At 34.4% G+C, this 19394-nt stretch overlaps 1 protein-coding gene across 1 annotated transcript in view; it reads left to right on the top strand.

The window, feature by feature from the left end:
- SBF2 (SET binding factor 2) overlaps window positions 1-19394 on the top strand; it is a 203834-nt gene that overhangs the window by 100397 nt on the left and 84043 nt on the right. Inside the window, exons 7-13 of the mRNA XM_088525845.1 lie at window positions 11932-12064; window positions 13539-13647; window positions 14257-14370; window positions 15182-15259; window positions 17507-17620; window positions 18081-18209; window positions 18959-19057. Coding sequence (XP_088381971.1) covers window positions 11932-12064; window positions 13539-13647; window positions 14257-14370; window positions 15182-15259; window positions 17507-17620; window positions 18081-18209; window positions 18959-19057 — 776 coding nt within the window. The remainder of the gene's footprint in view (window positions 1-11931; window positions 12065-13538; window positions 13648-14256; window positions 14371-15181; window positions 15260-17506; window positions 17621-18080; window positions 18210-18958; window positions 19058-19394) is intronic.

Below are 19394 nucleotides of genomic sequence, written 5' to 3'. Positions count from 1 at the left end.
TTTGTCAAGTAGTGTGTTCATTTTTTTTCTCTTCTGGTACATGTCAGTTAATATTTAAATAAATAATAGAAAAAAGCAAAGAGTAGTTAGAAAAATATTTGGGAAATAAATAAATCACCTTTTTAAAAATAGCTCTTTGCTACTATGAATAGATACAAAACTAATTTCAACACTTATTTTGAGAAATATTGTGCAATAATGGCCTCATCATGCTTTTTGTGCTTGGCAGGATAACACTCTGACAGAGGAGGACCCTCCCTTTATTATCAAGTTCACAACATATCTAGAAATAAACCTTATTTTTAGTTAGGCATAAAACAGCAATTGGGAAAAACATTCCCAAAGGTTTTAAGCTTAGTAATAGGGAACATCAGCATTTTATTATTTTAAATCATAGACACATTCTTTTTGTTTAAAAAGAATTAATATATGGGAATAAAGTGACAGAGGCTAGACATGTAGCTGGGTCACTATATGTAAAAATGATCTCAGTGGCAAGCTTTAGCTGGGAAAACAGTAATCATTCAGCATAAATTTACTATAAGTGATGATCCATGCTAGCTAAAGGACTTCAGGACTCTTCTCATTCTATTTCTTCTATTTCTCTTCTGTTTCTCTCTGTCCATCATTTAAATGGCAGATATTAATAAAATCTTTAGAACATATTAGCCATTTTCAGCCTTGAAGAACAGTTTTGTTGTATTTCTCTTTTTACCTTTCTCACTTTGCCATTTGTTTCTACCTCAAACTCATTTAATCACTCCCATTGGTTATGCAGCACAGACATTTTCAGTCCTGCATGTCTGAGGCATATACGTCTATTTCCCTGATAGGCAGCTTTCCCCAGAGAAGCTAAAACATGAATTTATATTAGAGATGTGAAGCATATAGAGCAAAGCAAGAAGCTCTGCTTTAATCAGCACTTTCCATTTCAAAGAGTAATGGCATGAATCACACAGCTAAACTGTGTTGCGACCTTGGTAATGAAGAGAGGATCAAGCAACTATGAAAATATATTTTTCTTAAGAATTAGTATTTCTTCCTACTTTCTAAACACTTAATCAATGACAGAAGTTTCCCTTGCTTCTTGTTTAGTTTCTTACCTGTATCCTTTTCCTATCTACTCATTTTCTTTGTTTCATTTAATTTGCCTGTGCTGCTTTTTGTTGTCGTATCTTCCATTCCCAGCTCAGGTTTTTTCAGCAGAAGTCAAACTGGCTTTTCAGTGTTACAAAGAAAGTAATTCTAAAGTGGCAAAACAAAACTTGGAAGTGAATACTATTTTGAATCTTCTGAATGAACGCTTAAGGCAAAGTGAATTCAGGTTGTAGAATGTAGAGGCTAAATAGATGGGACAGGATGAAGATGAAGGGCAGTGCAAGGTTGAATCGGGTGGTTTGGCAGGCTTGGCCTTCCATTGTCCAGCCTATGGTATAATTTCTTCATCATACTTTTCTTCACTATCCTTCAGGCTTTTTACTTACCTTAAAACTGTTTGAGTCTAGATGGTGTGCGTGTACTGTTACACGTTATGTGGAACCTCTAGAACAATTATTTTAAAAAAATATATATTTTAAAGACTTAAGTGTCATTAGATATCAGTAATTTCACATGTCAGAAGTGGTTGATTTCTAAATATTTGTTGTAGTTGCACAAAATATGAAAACCAGACAGTGCATGTCTAGCTGGGCCACTGAACGTGGAGCAGGGGTTCATGGAAGTGGCAGAATTGATAAGTAGGAAAGTGCTTCAGTAAAAGTGGTTTAAAATGCTGCACTGCAATATTAATTGCCTTGATAACATATAATTATGAATAGCTATTCAATTTCAAAATTCAAAACTATGACTATGAAACAAATCATTTTCTAACATTTGTTTTCTGTAGTGGGACTGTGAAGGTGGTAATTTTTACTGCTTTATAGAGACATTCCCCAAGCCAAGTCAAACCATTACAAACCTGAATAAACAAGCTATTATTGTTAGACAATGATAAGTCAGTTCTTAACAAAAAATTATTTTGTTATACTATTTAAGTGTAAGGAAGTTTACAAAAAGGCTGTATTTTTTCACTTGTCATATTTTAAAATTTTTCTCCAATATTTTTAAAAATTAGTAACAGTGCATACTGAAGTTGCTTGTTCAACAGCTCCACCTCCTTTCAGAAATAGATATTTGTACATTCAAAGGGATTTTAAATTTAACAGACTTTGACTTTACTGTTTTGATTGGTGAGGTAAAGCTTATTAAATATCATAATTTTAATTAGGATTCTGTTTTTGAAGCTATAGCATACATTTTACTCTTGTAAACTTGAAATCTCTGCTTAGTCTGGTAGTTCAGCAGGCTCTGTCCTTGGTTCTTGTAAACATTTTCTTTGAAAGCTGATGTCAGGGTCCCGAGTGCAACAACAGTCCTTCCAGCCCTGTGCAAGGTTTAGGCGCCGCTGCTGAAGGTCAGCGCTGATGTGGCACAGCTGCCTCCTCGCCGCACTTGGCGCTCGCCTCGCCTTCGCTTACAGAGCAGTCTGCCACTGTTGGTCCTTGGCAGCTGATTCTTCTTCTAATGTTACCTCCAGAAGGTGGGAGAAGGTGAAATTTTTTGATACTACTTTTCACAAATAAGTTTTGATTCCTTAGATACTTAAAATCAGGCTTTGCAAATCCTGTAAGAGAATAGACTCCTCCACCCCGAGACCCTCAACCTTCCTGGTATAGACTGACCGGAGGAAAAGATCCTACCTGATCTTAAAACAGAAGCTCTAGTTAGGCCTTCAGCATTCTGAAGTAAAGCTGGCGGCATCTGTTAACAACCTTTCTAATATGTTCTTGGCTCCCAGTGCATGACCTCGAAAATCATGTTCAGAACTAAGGGAGCACAACTGTTCATGTATCACAGAGATAAACACCCCAGAGTTTAGCAACTGTTGACATACAGAGAAGTGATGGGGTGCAGATTATCTGTGATATTTTTGCTTTGGAGCTGAGTACAGTAAGGCACTCTGGAGTCAGCACCAGCCTTGACTAGAGCACCAGTAGGCAGCTGCAAAGTTCAAGGTGGTGTCTCAGGAGAGGTGCATGCGACGTGTTAACACTTGTACGGGAATACAGAGGTCTGCAGCCAGTATAGGAGTGAGGCATGTAACAGTTACAATAGAAGGAAGAGAAACAGGGTTTCTTCTTTCTCAAAGAAGACTCTACAGACTCTGTTGCAAAGAACTTTGGGTGCAAATTAGCAGTCCAATTTATATACAGAAAAAGAGCAATATTAGCAGTGCTATTCAAGATAAGTGATTCGTGAGGCTGGTTTGGTTAAATTGCATGGTTATGTAAGGAGAAGGCTGAAATTTTTGGTTGAGGGAAAAAAAGAAAGGGAATGAGAAGACATACTAAGAACTTTTTAAGCTACAGAATGAAGAACAAATCTTCAGTGTGAATAAGAAATGAATGTAAAATGGCCATGAATCAACTAAGGGTGGAAGTCACATTATTTCTTAACTGTAAGAGGAGAAGAGGGCTGTTACAGATAGTGATGACAAATGGTCTCACTACCTTTAAAATGAAACTTGATTTATTTGAGATCACCTTTGAGATTGAGATCAATTGAGATTGTCAGAATGGCAGGGGACTAGGCTCCCTGACTGTTTACAGAACCTTTCATGTCCATATTTCTAAATCCAAGATATATTAAAATAACCATAATTTTTGCTTTCAGTGAATTTGTTGATACTTTGAGGGATGTTTTCTGTAATGTAATAGTTTTCATTATTTTAATTCTGGTTTAGGAGAGATAAGGTGCTCAGCATCTCATGTATACCTTTTGACAACAGAAGCCTGGATTAAGTTACAGTATAAATGGGAAAAGAATTCCTTATTAAATATATATGCATTTTTGTGTTGCTGGGAAATATTATGAAAGGGTCACTGCACAGTCAGTATGTTAGCTCGCTTCAGCTTGTTGGCTAAGAAAAGCCCAGTGTTTTCAACATAGAATGAGAATTGTTTATATTTTGCTTTGTTCAGAAATAATTTATGGGCAGTGAAACAGTAAGATACTTAATCTGTGCAATGTTGTACAGAGCAGAGTTTTCAGTACAGTAATACCTGCAATTGCAACATGCACCAAGTTCAGCCTGTTTAAGTGCTGCCCTTTCCACATCTCAGGTCTGTCAGGAGACTTCAGTGATGTGAACCAGGGTGGTTTCGGCCCTCTTGTCAGTTTGTTTCCAAAGTTCTTGCCCAATCCATTTTTTTTTCATGAGATATTGTATATTATGAGAAGAGAATGTGTGTATCTTTTGCTAGACTTTAACAGCATCTACAATTAAATTGCAGATGACAGTTTTAGTAATACATAAATAATTTGGAAACTCCTAATTGGTCTTTGAACTTGATAGATTGTATGCACTCTGCCTGTGGAACCTGGCAGCACATGTTGTATAAATGGATGCTGCAGCTCTATGCTTTAGTTTTCAAATCCTAGTGAGCAGTGAGGTGTGATTAGCACTAAAATCCATCAGGAGAGATTGGCATTCATGCTTTCAAAGTAGATTTATGTAGTCTGTGAAAGAACTGATAGATCACAAAGGGATTTGACACAACATTTACTGCTAATGGACACTTACTGCTGCAACAGCAAAACAAAAAGAAAGTATTCTTTTTGAAGCTATGGGAAATAAAGGGATATTGTGATAGTGAGTTTTGCACAGCAGCTCTTCTGCACTGCAAAATAACTACATCTTGTGAGCAGTTACTGAGGCTTCATTTCTCAGTCAACTGATTTATCTAACAGGCTGCAGATCCCATTTGTTTCTCCATCTCCAGTCACATGGTTCTGCCATATCCCCTGTGATGAAATGGTGCTTGTCTGACCCAGGCAGAGCTATTCTGTTCACTCACAAAATTAACAAAAAGTGTTTTGAGGGGTGGGAAGAGGGAAGGTGGTGTGCGTTTTCTGTCCTGAGGTTATGGTTGGCAGTCTAACTGCTGCCACAAGAACAGCCCTGTCTGCTGCTCTTCCCTGAACTAGTTCACCCAGAGCTTTACTGCAGGTAAAAGAAAGCAGCGGTGTGCAAGATCGGGGAATGGCTGGGCAAATGGGGTAAGATTCACCCTTTTGGTGACAACCATTAGATCAGCTGGTCGTGACCAGCTTTTTCTGCGTTTGCTGTTTTGCAGAATGTTGGTCTTCTAAAAATAATCTTTTGGCATACTACAAAATACCAGCCAGTGATAATTCTTTTTTAATTTGTTCGTTTGCATATCATTTATTTATTTTCGTATTCATTTATTTGTCATAACCATCAGCTTAGATTTTTTGGTCTCTATCTACCTTGCTGTTAACTGAAAATTGGAAGCAAACCAGAATTATATTATCTGTTTACAATAACAGTCATTAGTCTATAGTTATTCCAAATGGATAGTAGTAGCAACAGTTATGTTTTTGTATGTGTGGATATTTTTATTGCCACAAATGTACTTTATATTAATGTGTTTTTAATATTATCTATTTTTATGATTAGACAGTAGTCAACTTTCAGTTTAACAGTTGTTTTTTGAATTCTTTGTGCTGTGTTTAGCCAGTAATGAACCTTTTTACCCTGGCCCTCAGGAAGATAGAAACATTTCATCATCCACTATAGTTTTGCTTGATTAAAATGGAAACAACAACTAAGCTTTTTTATACACTGGTATGGACATACGCTTTAAAAAAAGAAAAAAAGACACTGATGTATAATGGATTTTTTGCACAATTAGTGGCATATAAGCCCTGTAATTTCTTTATTTCCCTTGAGGGTGAACACAGTAGGGTGAGCAGCCGTGGTTTTTCTTTTTGTTGCTTCTTACTTACCCTGTTACTTAACTCTACTGTGTTAGGAGCTCAAAATCTTGCCAATTGTTTAGCAGTATGGACCTCTCCATAGTCAGAATCCTATAATATATTTGCATCAATTTATAGTACACAGATATGCTTAAGACTAACTGCAGAACAGCTAACTATTCAGTTGCAGTGTGTGCTGGGGTGCCAGGATTTCGGTAGGTCAGAAAAATCTCAGGGGGTTTCATAAAGGAGAAGAACTTAACAAGATCTCCAAATATGATACAAAGAAGTTGAATATAATCTTTGGGAAAATACACAGAATTTTTTTTTTTTTCATAATTGTGGGATCTTGTAGTTTTCATTTACTTTTTTCTTAATTGAATATCCAATATTTTTATGCTTCGTGAATATCAGCTAGTGGTGTCCAAAGAGGGTCTTCTACTCACCCACCTCTGTTCTTGCTGTCTTTCCTTTTTGTTGATACCAGTTTTATAGAGCCTCCATAGTTATGTCCCTTGGGAAGGACTTTGTAACTCTTAGTCAGGAAGCAGATATGTTTGGAGTTTCTTGTGTATCCTTGATCATTTTTCCTGTGTACAGATTGAGAATGACAATACTCTTTTCATTCTTAGACATTTTTCTTTCAAAGGATCATGTTATTGCCTTCTTTCTGCTTTATTATGTTAAATGACTTGTTCTTTCCTTAAATGAATCAAACAAATTACGTGCAACCGTTTGCCCCATCAGCACTTAATCTTGGCAGTATTTCTACTAAGAATATTTTACAGTTCATTATACATGTCAGTCTGTGCGACATGTTGCAATATTCTTTTTCATATCGTAGCTACTCATAGTTCTGCAGGCTAGCTTCTATATCTTGCCTGTATGCTTTGTTCTTAGCTCTGAGTGAAATAACTTGCTTTTAAAAGCCTTAAATAATAAGTCAAGTGTTCATATGGAATTTGATATTCTAGTTCCATACAAATCATTGGAGAATTTTTTATATGCTGCTGAAAATGCAACTACTTATCTCAAAAAATATATCCATTATCAAGATAATTTCAAGGTATTTTCATATTCTTTTTGTGTTGTTCGAAGTGAAAGGTACTAGATTTAGTAGGTGCAGATAGATAGGGCAAGTTTCAAGATCAGGCTTCATAGATACACTGGCATCTGTCAGTGGGCAACACTGAACCAGATTTCTGATTCTGTCTGGCTTATATTTCTTAATTCTGAGAGAGGCTGTCGTTAACGTGTAAAAGTTTGTTCAGACTATATTCCCATTAAGTTTTTTAATTCGTGAGATTGACAGTGACAGAGATTGACAGGATAAATATAGTAATCTTATTTTGGTATGGCAATTTCCCATTAGGTAATGTACTTTGCTAATTCGCTAATATTGCAGAATAATTTCCAATAATCTCTAAAAAGTTGTGGTCATTACTTTGCTTTCCTGCCTTGGTTTCGAATCTTTGGCTTGAAAAGTTGTGTTCATTCTTCTGATTTATAAACTAGAATTTTATATTCATATTGGATTGTCTGTGAAGATTTTTTAATGCCCTTTCAGAAGTTTAAAATCATTGTTGGTGACTGGAAGGAGCTCTCATTTACTTTCAAACAGTTTATTTTTATATATGCATCCATTTGCAGAGTTGGCAAATTGAGGTAACTTTTTTATTTACTTAAAAACAAGTGAGCAGGTGCAAATAATTTATTCTTCTCGTTAACTTTCCATTTTGGATTTACTATCAGAAAAAAATAACAGTTTTGGCAACTAAATAATTTTTATAGCGCATGTTATTTTTGTTGTGTTTAAAAAAAAAAAAACTTGTCAAATATATTAACTATATTTATTTTTAGTAGCACTTACCAAACTATGAAGCAGACATGCAATCCTTACAAATCCTTCAGTTGGTAATTTAAGTCATGTTTGTTTAATTAAAAATGATTCATGTAAATTTGACATTTGCCTCCCTGCCATTTTAATACTCTGTGTATATGAAACCATTATTTGTCTGTTCTGCCTTCCATTGTATATTCTATGGTGTCCAAAAAACTCAGTCAATGTGCTCATGTAAGGCTTGAGCTTAGCAATCATATTTTGGGTGTACCTCACTTGTGTATGCATAGCTTCTGCATATGAAATGGTCTTGTCTTTGCCTTTCAGGGATGAAGACCTTGCTATCTAAATATTTTATTACTCTGTTTAGCTGTACCATAGCCTCTGAAACAAAAATTTATGTCGTTTCTGTTCATTAAGTATATTGGAGAACTGTGCTTGAAGGTAGAGGAACTCAGTGCTTTTATTCCTCCTTTTAGCAGTTATGCTGTGAGATTAATGAAATTGATTAAAAAAAAAAGAAACCCCAAAGTGGTATGAACATGCAGAAGACATTTATCCCATGTACATTCTGAAGTAGATCACATACTATGTTTGATCCTTATTTCCTCATGCCTGTATAATACTTGCTTTTGGATGACAACTGTGGCTTGAATCAGTGTTGCCAGAACACAGTTAATATTCTCAGAGTTTGGGGGAGCAGCAGTGGTAGGATGATGTAGCCTTTAGCTGAATCTTCTTTGGTTATCTTAGCTCTTGCAGTCTCGTGGATATCCTGTTGGATGATAGTTGACAGACTGCCTGTCGCATCCATGCCGGTATTGCTCTGTGTGCACCTCCTGTCCCGCCCCTCCTTACTCACTCCGCTCCCCAGTAGATTTGTTTGCAGAAAGGGCTTTGTTTTGCCCTGCATTTAGTAAATAACATGAAACATTATGGTTCAGATATTGAATTACCCTCATTTCAGTTCCCAAAGCAAAATGTTTATCTAAACCATTTTTTGATTTGAGTGCAGCCTTTTGCATCCATTGTTTCCTTCTGAATGCTTAGAAGTTAGTAAGGAGGCTTGGTTCAGGAAATACTTAACTGCTTGTAGTTGTCTAAGTTGAAGGCTCTGTGCTTCAGAGACTGCTTTTCTTCCTCTGTAGTCTGACAAAGGCTGAACAAGTTAAGTTAATCTCTTGGGGGACTTGGGGCATTCGTAATGTTTGAGTTACCCAGCCAGAAAGCTGGGTAGATTAACACTCACAGAAACAGGTGCTGGCACAGCTAAGTTGCTCCCCGTTCGTGAGCAAGTTTGGTTATGCTTTAGTTGTGGAGGCTGCAGTCTACTACGCTACAAGAACTGCAGAATTTTTCTAAATATTGACTCATCCTGAACTCAATGACCATAAGGGTTTTATTGGTTTGTTGTGTGTGTAGCTGATTGTATAAGTGTGTGTAGCTAGATTGTCATTAGGTGACCGAATGCAATTTGGCAAAGATTACCAATGAATGTTGAATACAGTTGTTGCCTTTTGTTTTCTGCTTAAGCATGTAATTTGTTTGTTAGCAATGCCATGCAGATGCATCTAAAAATAAAACGAAAAGAGTTTTTTGTTTTTCTCTGTTTTGTTTCCCAGTTACCTTTAGAGATTGACACTGCCTGGCACAGAACTTGTACTGTGCAATCTCCAGTGTCCTTTCAGAAAGGCTTTTCATTCATTATTGAGTCATTTCCTGGATTAGCCTGGCTAAATTATGGATTATTTTGTCTATTAAGCTTTTTCTTGTGCTTGATAATTCAGAGTGGCACATTAGTGTAGTAATGTGTTGCACTAATGGAGTTTCCAAGTCTCATGTTTAAAACTCTTTAAAAGCCTGTAGAAGTTAGTGATAATATTTTGCTTGCATGCAGTGTAAAATACAGTTAATGATTTGACAAGAACACTTCGTGTTTTTGTTTTTTTTAATCACACTTAAATACTTAAAATCTAGAACAACAGGAAGCAGGCAGAATGATACATTTGTTGGTGTAGGATGTCAGATAATTTAGTACAAATTACAGATTCTTTAAATACTTGAAAACAGTGAAGGTCAGGAAACCTCCATTCAAAATTTTCCAGCATATGTATAATATTTAACAGGATGTATGTCATCCCGTACACCGTAAACGAGTAAAAATCAACTTGTTTGTTGTTTTTCATGTTGTCTCTTTATGCCTTGACAAATCAGCATCGGATGTACTGTGGAGTCTGAAGACTAGAATACAGTTCAAGGTTACAAACAAACATTGTGTCTCATAGGATGAGGAAACTGCATTCATGCTGTTATTCTTAAGTACTTGTTTTCAATAAATAACATTTAGGACTTGAAACAACACCTTGATAGCGTACTGAAATAATTTAATCAATGATTTAATTGGTTTAAATCATCATAAATAATCATAATCTACAGCCAGCCTCATATAGCTGGAATAAATGAGGATATCTTTCCCAACTTGATTTCAGTTGTATGCTTTCACTAAAAAATGTTTTTATATTTTGTAAAATATATATAAAACTTTATAGTCAATAACATCTAGAAAATATTTTTATGTTATCTCATGTTATATTATCTTTCAGGCTAGATTGCAATCTTATGGTACAGTAGGAAACTTCCCTTTGTAGGAAAAATATTTCTCTTCGGGTCTTTTCAAGTGAGGACTTTTTTTATAACCATCACTGCTCATCCGTATGAAAATACATAGGTTTTTCAAGAGTAGTTGCATCTGATTATAGAAGGTGTTAGATGTTTTAATATCTAACATGACATTTTAACATTTCTAACCTTTTTTAATAAGAAATTCTGTGCAGAGTGGTGAAAGGCTTGATACAGTTTTAATAACGTTAAATACTGTGTTAGAAAGTAAGAAAAAATCTTTGATGAAAGGAATAAGGACAGTTTTACATCAACAGGCTGTTCAACTTTTGGTTAAAAAAACAATTTACAGAGATATTCAGAAAGATAGGTGGACTTGTTCAAACATATACATGCCTATACCTATTAAAGAAATAGAACTCATCAGTGAATGATTCAAAAATTACTTCAAATACTCTTTTTTTTTTTCCAAAATAAGGAAATTTGTTTGATTTTTTTTCTTTACTAGTATCCTTATGATCAAGGAGTTTGTTTTGTTACTAGCACAGCATTAATTACACCACCAGAAACTACAGCAAATACTCGCAACAGTAACTTGTTCAGCCTTAGAACAAAGCCTTGAATCCTTGAGACATAACCTTTGAGGCTGTAAGCGATTGTTTGACTGGTTCATTTTAAGAATTAATTCTTTTTCTCAAGAATTCTTCAAGTCCTCTTTATGATTAAGGTTTCACTCCAGATTTTCATGCAGCAATGTATGAAAAATAATTGCCAAAACATGAAATAATTATTATGAGAAGCAAAGTGTTAATTATGATATAAATATAGTGGCTCTCAGTAATCATACTTCTTATTGGGAAGATTGTTTTAAGATAACAAGTAGCTTTGCAAAAGTATTACATGCTGTCATACTGATAATGCAGGCTATGTCCTCAGGGAGATTTCATGCGTTCCAGCATATTTCAGGAAATTTCATAAATTTCAGCATATCTCAAACATGTCTCTCTCTCAGGATGGGACTTTGTTTTAAAGGAAATGTATTTTTGGTCTTCCCTGAAAGCACATGGCTCTGTCTCACAGGCAAATTAATATTGTCTCAAAAAAAAGAAAAACCTGATTCATGCGTCTTCTCTTAAATGTAGTGGAACTTGTTTAGTCAATCAGCTCATCTTTAGCATACCCTTCTACTGACCTGTCCATTCTTACTGCCCTTTTTTTTTATCCTTGTGACTCCTGGAATGTGACTCAAGTATAAATGTGTTTATTAGGAAGTCTTCGTCATGTTAGTAGGGTGCACATGATTTGTCCATGGAGTTGTTATATAAAGGTTTTAGAAGTTAAGCCTGTGACTAAAACTGTAGACATGCATAAGATGCATATAATACTGTTTGAAGTAAATCCCAACTGCTGAGGTTTGTGTTGAAATTCTTGAAAGTGATATTGAAAGGGAGATATAATGCAATATATTTGAAAAGTAGAAAAACATTCAAATATTATTTTGACAACTTCAAAAACAGAAAAGAAGCTGCACTAGTAAAAGAAAAACTAGGAAAAAAAAATTGAAGGTTGTTTATTTATCATATGCTTTTTCAATTTCAGCTGTTTTGGCAAACTGTTCAGTTGTTTTGTTTTGTTTTACTTTTTCATTTTTTAAGGAATCCAAAATGTACTCAGCTTATTCTGTGCAGTGCTTACAGAAAATAAAGTTCTCTTTCACTCCGCAAGTTTTCAGAGGCTCAGTGATGCTTGTCGGGCCCTGGAGTCTTTAATGTTTCCCCTCAAATACAGGTGAGTTGAGTTTTGAATCTTTGTACTTCCTTGACTCATTGTAGAATTTTTTTTGACTGTTCATAAAATAAGGAGCTGTGCCAAATTTGTTTTTGTGAATAAAGGTTTTGATAAGATTCACAAATAATATTCTCTGCACTTAATTGATAAAAAATTAATTGCATCGTGGCAGTGGAGTCTGTGGAAGGAGAATAATCATACGTTCCAATGCAATAGAAACTGTTAAGGTTTCGTAACATAGATTTGGATGGCAAGACTTCATAGTGATGATCTGTGGGTAGAAGCCACAAAAGCAAAAGGTTTTTGGGAAGCTTTGGGAAGCCTGCCAGTAACTAAGAGGTTGTCAAGAATACAGAGCTATGCTCTATAGTGATGTACGTGACAGGAGAATGAGAGATTGTGGTCATACGCTGTAAAAGGATAGTTTCTAACTCAGTATAAGGAAAACATTTTTCCCTATGATAATAACTAGGCACCAGAACAGAAAAATTTTGGAATCTGGATCAACCAGATCTCAATTCAGCCTTGACCCTGCTTAGAGCAGAAAGTTGCACTAGATCTGTTCCTGAGGTCTTCTACGACCTGAAGGATTCTCTGATTCTAAGATGAAGTCTGCATTAGCTTGTATGACAGTTTTGAAATTGTGAGGAATGTCCACCAGGTGATGTATTTAAAGCAACCCACTGATATGCTCAAAAATGCCAGATCTGAATCCAACTTTTTGAAATGGAAAACTTAATGTCACGCTATTTGTTGTGTTAACCATAAGAATAGTAATTCTAACATCTATTTTAAAAGATGCTTGTATTTAATAGCGTATTCCTATTGGTTTAAAATCAAAAGGAAGGCTTCATTTTACTATACAATAAGAATGAAAAAAAATGAAAGTGTTAGATTCCTTAAGGCAAGAATAGTCATGAAAGTAAATTTGTAATGATAATTATCAATTTGTGTTCGAATGCACTGCTTGAATTTAGATGCAGTTTCTCATGTTTTTTGGATGCAAACGTTTTTAAAATTATCATCACTATCTGTCTACAGTATGTTGGATATTATGCTTAATGTTTAGTTGTCCCACTAAATTCAAACAAATAGGATTAAAACAAGTATTTCCTTTTACAAAAGGCTGTGTTGTAGCAATCTGGCTAGTACCTAGTGATGATATAATAGTGATTTATAGTATAAATAGAAAATTGGTTTGAATGTTCTTTTAATTGTCTTTTTAATCTGAAAAATGCACTTGTTTACAACCAATTTTAGACTTTATAGTAATTTCTGGATTTTACATGAGAGATGTTCCTTTAACAACTTGGAACTTTATATTGAAGCTGAAAATTAATACTTTAATGTCTTGTCATTTTAAAATACGACTATTTATAGTAAATTTAGTAGGTGACAGGAAGGCAAAGTAAAACTATTCTAGGTAAAGGGTTAGGCAGATGCTTTTACTTTATTTTATTTATTCTTTTTACAGTTATCCCTATATTCCAATTCTTCCTGCACAGCTATTGGAAGTTCTCAGCTCACCAACACCTTTCATAATTGGTGTACATTCCATCTTTTGTAATGACATTCATGAGCTTGTAAGTATGCTTATCAGAATATTCATAGACATGATGCCATTTGTGACATTTAGTTGTAGATATTTTCTGTGCTTCAAGAGTTGTTCATCTGGATAATTCATACACATATAAAATATTAGTGTAGAAGGCAAATGGGAGGGAAAAAAAAAAGCAAAAGCATCATTGATTCTGTAAATTCCCCAAATATACTGAGACTTTAAAGCAGGTGAGAGAGATGGTTTGTTGATTTTTAGTGCAGGGTAGAAAAGACTGAATCCATTACCAGCTTTGACATACATTTGTTTATATTTCTTCGTGAGTTTGAAGATGCATTTGAAAACACTTAATATTTGACCGGAATATTAGAAATAGCTAATTTTCAAAAGCAGCTTTTATTTTTCTTCCTCTATTTTACGCTGCTTTTCACATTAAGTTCAGTAATATGAATTAATGTGAATTACTATGCATTTAGAGTATTGCCTTTACCAGAAGAATTTTATAGCTTAAAATTAATACTGTTTTAATTTGTTAATGTTTACTCAGCTGCAGATCATGGAACTTACACCGTTGGGTTATTAAACTATGTTTATGGAATATTCTGCATATAATGGTTTTCTTTGTCTCTTACAGTTAGATGTAATCATAGCAGACCTGGATGGAGGCACAATTAAAATTCCTGAATGTATTCATCTCTCTCAGCTCCCAGAGCCATTGCTCCATCAGACACAAATGGCACTTTCTCTAGTATGTCATGATAAAAAAAACAATTTTTACATTCCCACTCTCTTTCTACAGAACCAAAACAAGAATTTCGATATTAAATTGATTTCAAACATGTTGGAAATCTGCAATTTAAAAGTCGGGTTCATGCTGATGATACCGATTTTAGAAAAATGTATTACTGAAGATAGAATTAGCATCATTGACAGCTTAGTTCGTGACTGAAATATGTTTTATCACTATTCAAGAGGAAGATAGTGATATTGCCTTAACTAATAATGCAGTTACAATAGTAATTCAACTTTAGTGTTTGATATCATTATTACTATTAATTCTGGTTTCCTTTCTGTTAAATGCACAATTTCATAAATCCATTTAAACTCTTCATTTACTTTGAAGCTTAGCAAACAAATGATCAGTTAGTCCTAGTGTTTATTTGTAAAGTGTCCCAATATAAAAAATCAAGATTGCTGAATTAGGGAAGCCCCTCCAAAAGTACATCACTTTTCTATGAAGGAAAAAAAGTATTTTGTTATCTTTGTCGTAAATTAATGACATAAATTAATTTGGAGGCTTTTGAGTAAATCTCTTCCTAAAAAGACCTATTTTTTCTCTGTTTGTCTGTTTCTTATGAATCAGTTGTAAAATCTCCAAGTCTATTAACTTCATTGACTGCAAGCAGAGTTTCCGATAACTAACTTACACTCAGAAAATTTATGAAGAATTAATCCCATGTTTATATTCATACAGCTAATATTAATTTGAGAAAGATAAAACAATTTGTCTTTGCCTCAGCAAAATAGTGATTTAAAAAAATCTTTTAAAAATTCTCTAGGTTTTACATCCAGATTTGGAAACAGCAGATTATGCATTCCCTCCCCCACGAACAGCTTTATCACACTCAAAAATGCTGGTAAGAGTTTTGTGTTGTGTCTGACTGTCTTCAAGCAGTAAACTGAGGTTTTAAGTGAACATTTTTTTGGAAGAATGTTGACTTAGTATTTTCCATATTCTTTACAGTATTATTGATTGAGTAAAGACGTGCCATAGAACTTTGCATTCAGCTTTTTGACAGCATTCTAATGGGTTAGAAGTTTTAATAAGCATATCAGTAGAAATACGCAAGCATCTTATTTCCTGTAATACTGCTAAGTGATCTACTGAGTTTAATCTATTATTTTTTCTGTTTCATAGACTATTTAGTTTCAGTATTTTACATAAGCAGAGATAGTAGTCTTTTTTTTTTTTTAATGTTCAAAACTAAGTTCTCTTCTAGACCAAAAAATGTTATAATATGATGATTACTTAACAACTAGATAAGGCTTTCTAATGTGAGCAGTTCTAAATTTCCAGAACCTATATAGGGCTGGAGGACACTGAGATCTCTAAAACAAACAAACAAAAAATCTACGATTGTTGCCTGAAAAAATATGTTGAGACTTTAGAATCTGTCCTTTTTCATGTGTATATATATGAAACAGCCATATCAGCCGTTCTGGAAGTAATAGCTATTTAAAAAAAAAAAAAAAAAGGCACAACAAAACAGGTAGGTGAGTAGAAAAAAAAAAAAAAGTCGCCTCTCAGTAGTATTGAGTGTTCTTTTTTAATCACTGCACTCCTAAGTGGGAAATAGTGATTTTTTTATATCTTTCTGTAAGGAGAAGGAACAAATCTGTGTATATGTATCACATGGATGAACATATCTGGAATTCCTATTCTAGACTTTTCTAACAGTGTATCTGCCTTTGATGAACCTCATCAAAGTTTCATAACCAAACATAAAGGCTGTTAAGATTAGCATAGTTAAGAAGCCATGACAATTTAATAATTTGACAAAGTGGCTGATTTTAACTGAAACAAAAGTGAAGCAACTGAACTTAAGTTGGCAGTCCAAACTGAAAGTCGATTCAGTTTAAGAACACATCTCTCTTTTTTTGTTGTGTAGATGTAGTCTAAAATGTATCAAATAATATGAAAAGGTAGTATTCTAAATGATAAAGTAACGCTGGTCGTCTTCCAAAGCAGAATAATCAGACAAGGCATCTAACAAAGTATTAAAATAGGACAGCTTTTATACAATATTTTGGATATGTAAGTGTTTATTTCTTTTTTAAAAAAATGATTGCAATCTTTAACTTACTTTAATTTACTAATTTGATTAGCTAGTCTAACATTCTTTGCTGTTGGTATATTTTCAAGTTAAAGATTGTTTAAAAAGATTGTTTGAGATATCATAAGTCTTAAAAGAACTGTTAAGACCCCACGCTTTAGCAATAGATGCATTGCTAAGTTCAGCTGACTGAATACTTGAGGTAAGGTAAAACAGCAATGCAGGATTTTGATCACAGACTTTTCTAGTTGTATCTGGAGCAGCGGAAGATGTTACTGCCCCAAGCCTGCCCCCAGCTGTTCACTATCATTTCCACTAACCAGTCAATGTTTTTATAAGCACTTCCTTATTTAAGTAAAAGTAAAGCAGGATTTTAAAGATCTACTATTTTAAACTTTTAAAGCTGACTCTGGCTTATATTGGCTGAAGTTGATTGGCAAATGATAACATGAGCAGCTGAGCTGGAGAAGTCGTGGACAAGTAGCTGAGCAAACTTACAGCAGTCTCCTTAGCTGCTCTAACTGCTGTAATTTATTAAGAATAAGGTGATGTCTGTAGTGTTTTGACCCTGGTTCCACACACAGTGCGCTCAGTAGCAATGCTAGCTCTCTTCCCTACTGCTCAAACTCACTACTGTGACACTGCTTGAGGACTGGTACTGCTATCTGAAAACCTGAGTTACTGCAGAGAATAAATCCAAGTTTAATTTCCGCTTTACTTAATATGAGTTTTCACTCATATCAGTTTCTTTTTGTGGTTCATCACGTCTGCCCAAGCAGTTATACTCACATTGCCCTGAGATGACTGTACAATAGGAATATATGGGTGTATGTGTACTAAATATGACCTTGCCATGCAGAGAGAGGCCATCAAAACCATAGCCCCACACAGCTAACCTTGTATATGTACACAGATGTCCATCTACTACGTTGCTGCTTTGTTTGATGAATTTGTAAACATTTATATGGTAGCTTTATATATATAAAGTGTGGAGAAGCAAAGTTTAGAAACAGAAAAATCTTTGACCACATATTAAACTACTATCTACAGGATAAAGAAGTACGGGCAATCTTCCTTAGGCTATTTGCACAACTTTTCCAAGGGTACCGTTCCTGTCTGCAGCTGATCAGAATTCATGCAGAACCGGTCATTCATTTCCACAAGGTAAAAGAGAAACAGCTGTTTATGTTTCGTTACGTTTGTTTGTGTCCCGTTGTTCCCATGAGCACGCACCTTGACATTTTAACGTTAACATAGATTTTAAGTTAAATCTCAGATTTTTACTTCTACTGTTGATGTACAAAATTTTAATAGCCTGTGAAAAGCACATCATTTTGATACAGCAGTATTTCATTACAGTTTAGTGTGACTGCATGTAGGGGATGATGATGAAATGTGAAACAAAGTTAACATGACAAGAATTAAAAGTCTGAGGAATAATTGAGAACTTTTGGGAAAAAAAATACCTAGATGCAATTAGAATACTTGAAAGTAGAGGGAATTTAATTAGAAGAAGCCTGTGTTCTATAATCTGGTGAAAAATGGTTAGCTGATAGTACATAGGTTGTTGGTTGATGTTTTGGTAATGATGGAATACATGCATTCTTTTCTATGTCTACTCCAGGCAGCCTTCTTGGGCCAGCGAGGCTTAATTGAGAATGATTTCCTCACCAAAGTGCTCAATGGAATGGCTTTTGCTGGCTTTGTCTCCGAGAGGGGTCCTCCTTTTAGAACCTGTGATCTTTTTGATGAGGTGAAAACTCTTAACCCTATTCCCAAGTAAATTAAAATGTAACTATGGCATTTCAGTCTGTGCAAAATCAGGTTCTTCTGGATCTTTACTATATCATAAAATTTTAATATTTTAAATTGTTATTCTCTACCAAGCATGCATTTCTAGCTCACTTCCATAAAATCATTTGCCCTGTTCCTCTATCAAAACTTAATCATTTGCTTACATCATTATAATTCTATTACTGTAATCATGTTTGGACCTTCATAATGGCATAAATGTACTATACAGAATTATTTTGAAAAACTAAATTATATTCTTACATTTACTACATTGAAGCAGTAATTGAGGCATATTCCAGGTATAGTCAAAAATATAGACTAAAATGAACAGTTTCTCCTCAAAAAAGTTGTGCCATATTTTGTTGAGGTGTTATTACTTGAATGTACAATATGCATAGAGTTCGGTATTAACTGTAATGAAGTATAGCTGAGAAATGTAACTTCCGGTATTACAAAGTTTACAGGTTTGTAGGACTTCCTAGACTGTGAAAGGTGGAGAGTGAGATTAATCATATGGTGGAAGCTTTATAGGAGCTTTATATTTTCCAGGGCATGAGGACACAGCAGATTTTACGTTCTGCAGTTCTCTTTGCTCAATTTCATTTTAAGAGTGACATTTCATAGTATAAACTGAAAATAAATTATTTTGGTTGAACTATAAATATTTTTCCTTTTTTTGTTTTTTCTCCCCCCGCCCCGCCCCCCAAGTTGGTAGCTTTTGAAGTCGAAAGAATTAAAGCTGAGGAAGGAAATCCACCAAAAATGATAAAGCATGTTAGAGAACTTGCAGAACAGCTCTTCAAAAATGTAAGTTTATTTATATCTGCTACTCTTGAAAGTTGAGATAGTATAATTGAAAGTTCACTTTATTGATACTGATGGATCAGTAACTGAAATGACTTTCTGTGTGTTCCCTTTTTTATGTTTTTGTTTTTGTTTGGTGCAAACAGAGCTATTTATAGGGGTCATTTGAAGATAGACTTTTTATTTTTTATTTTTTTATTTTTTAGTAAATGAGTGTTCACTTTCTGAACTCCATAAAAATGAGAATATTTATGGTTACTTGGTGAGGAGAGCCTTCTACTTAAGTCCTAAATATTCATCAAGTTAATAAAAGCATCTTGATTTTCATTTACTGTTTTTA

Source organism: Tinamus guttatus, unplaced genomic scaffold (genome assembly GCF_059628265.1).
Source record: "Tinamus guttatus ecotype Peru unplaced genomic scaffold, ASM5962826v1 Tinamus_guttatus_pri_ptg000240l, whole genome shotgun sequence".
NCBI lineage: Eukaryota > Metazoa > Chordata > Aves > Tinamiformes > Tinamidae > Tinamus > Tinamus guttatus.
This window is presented reverse-complemented; position numbering and strand designations above follow the sequence as displayed.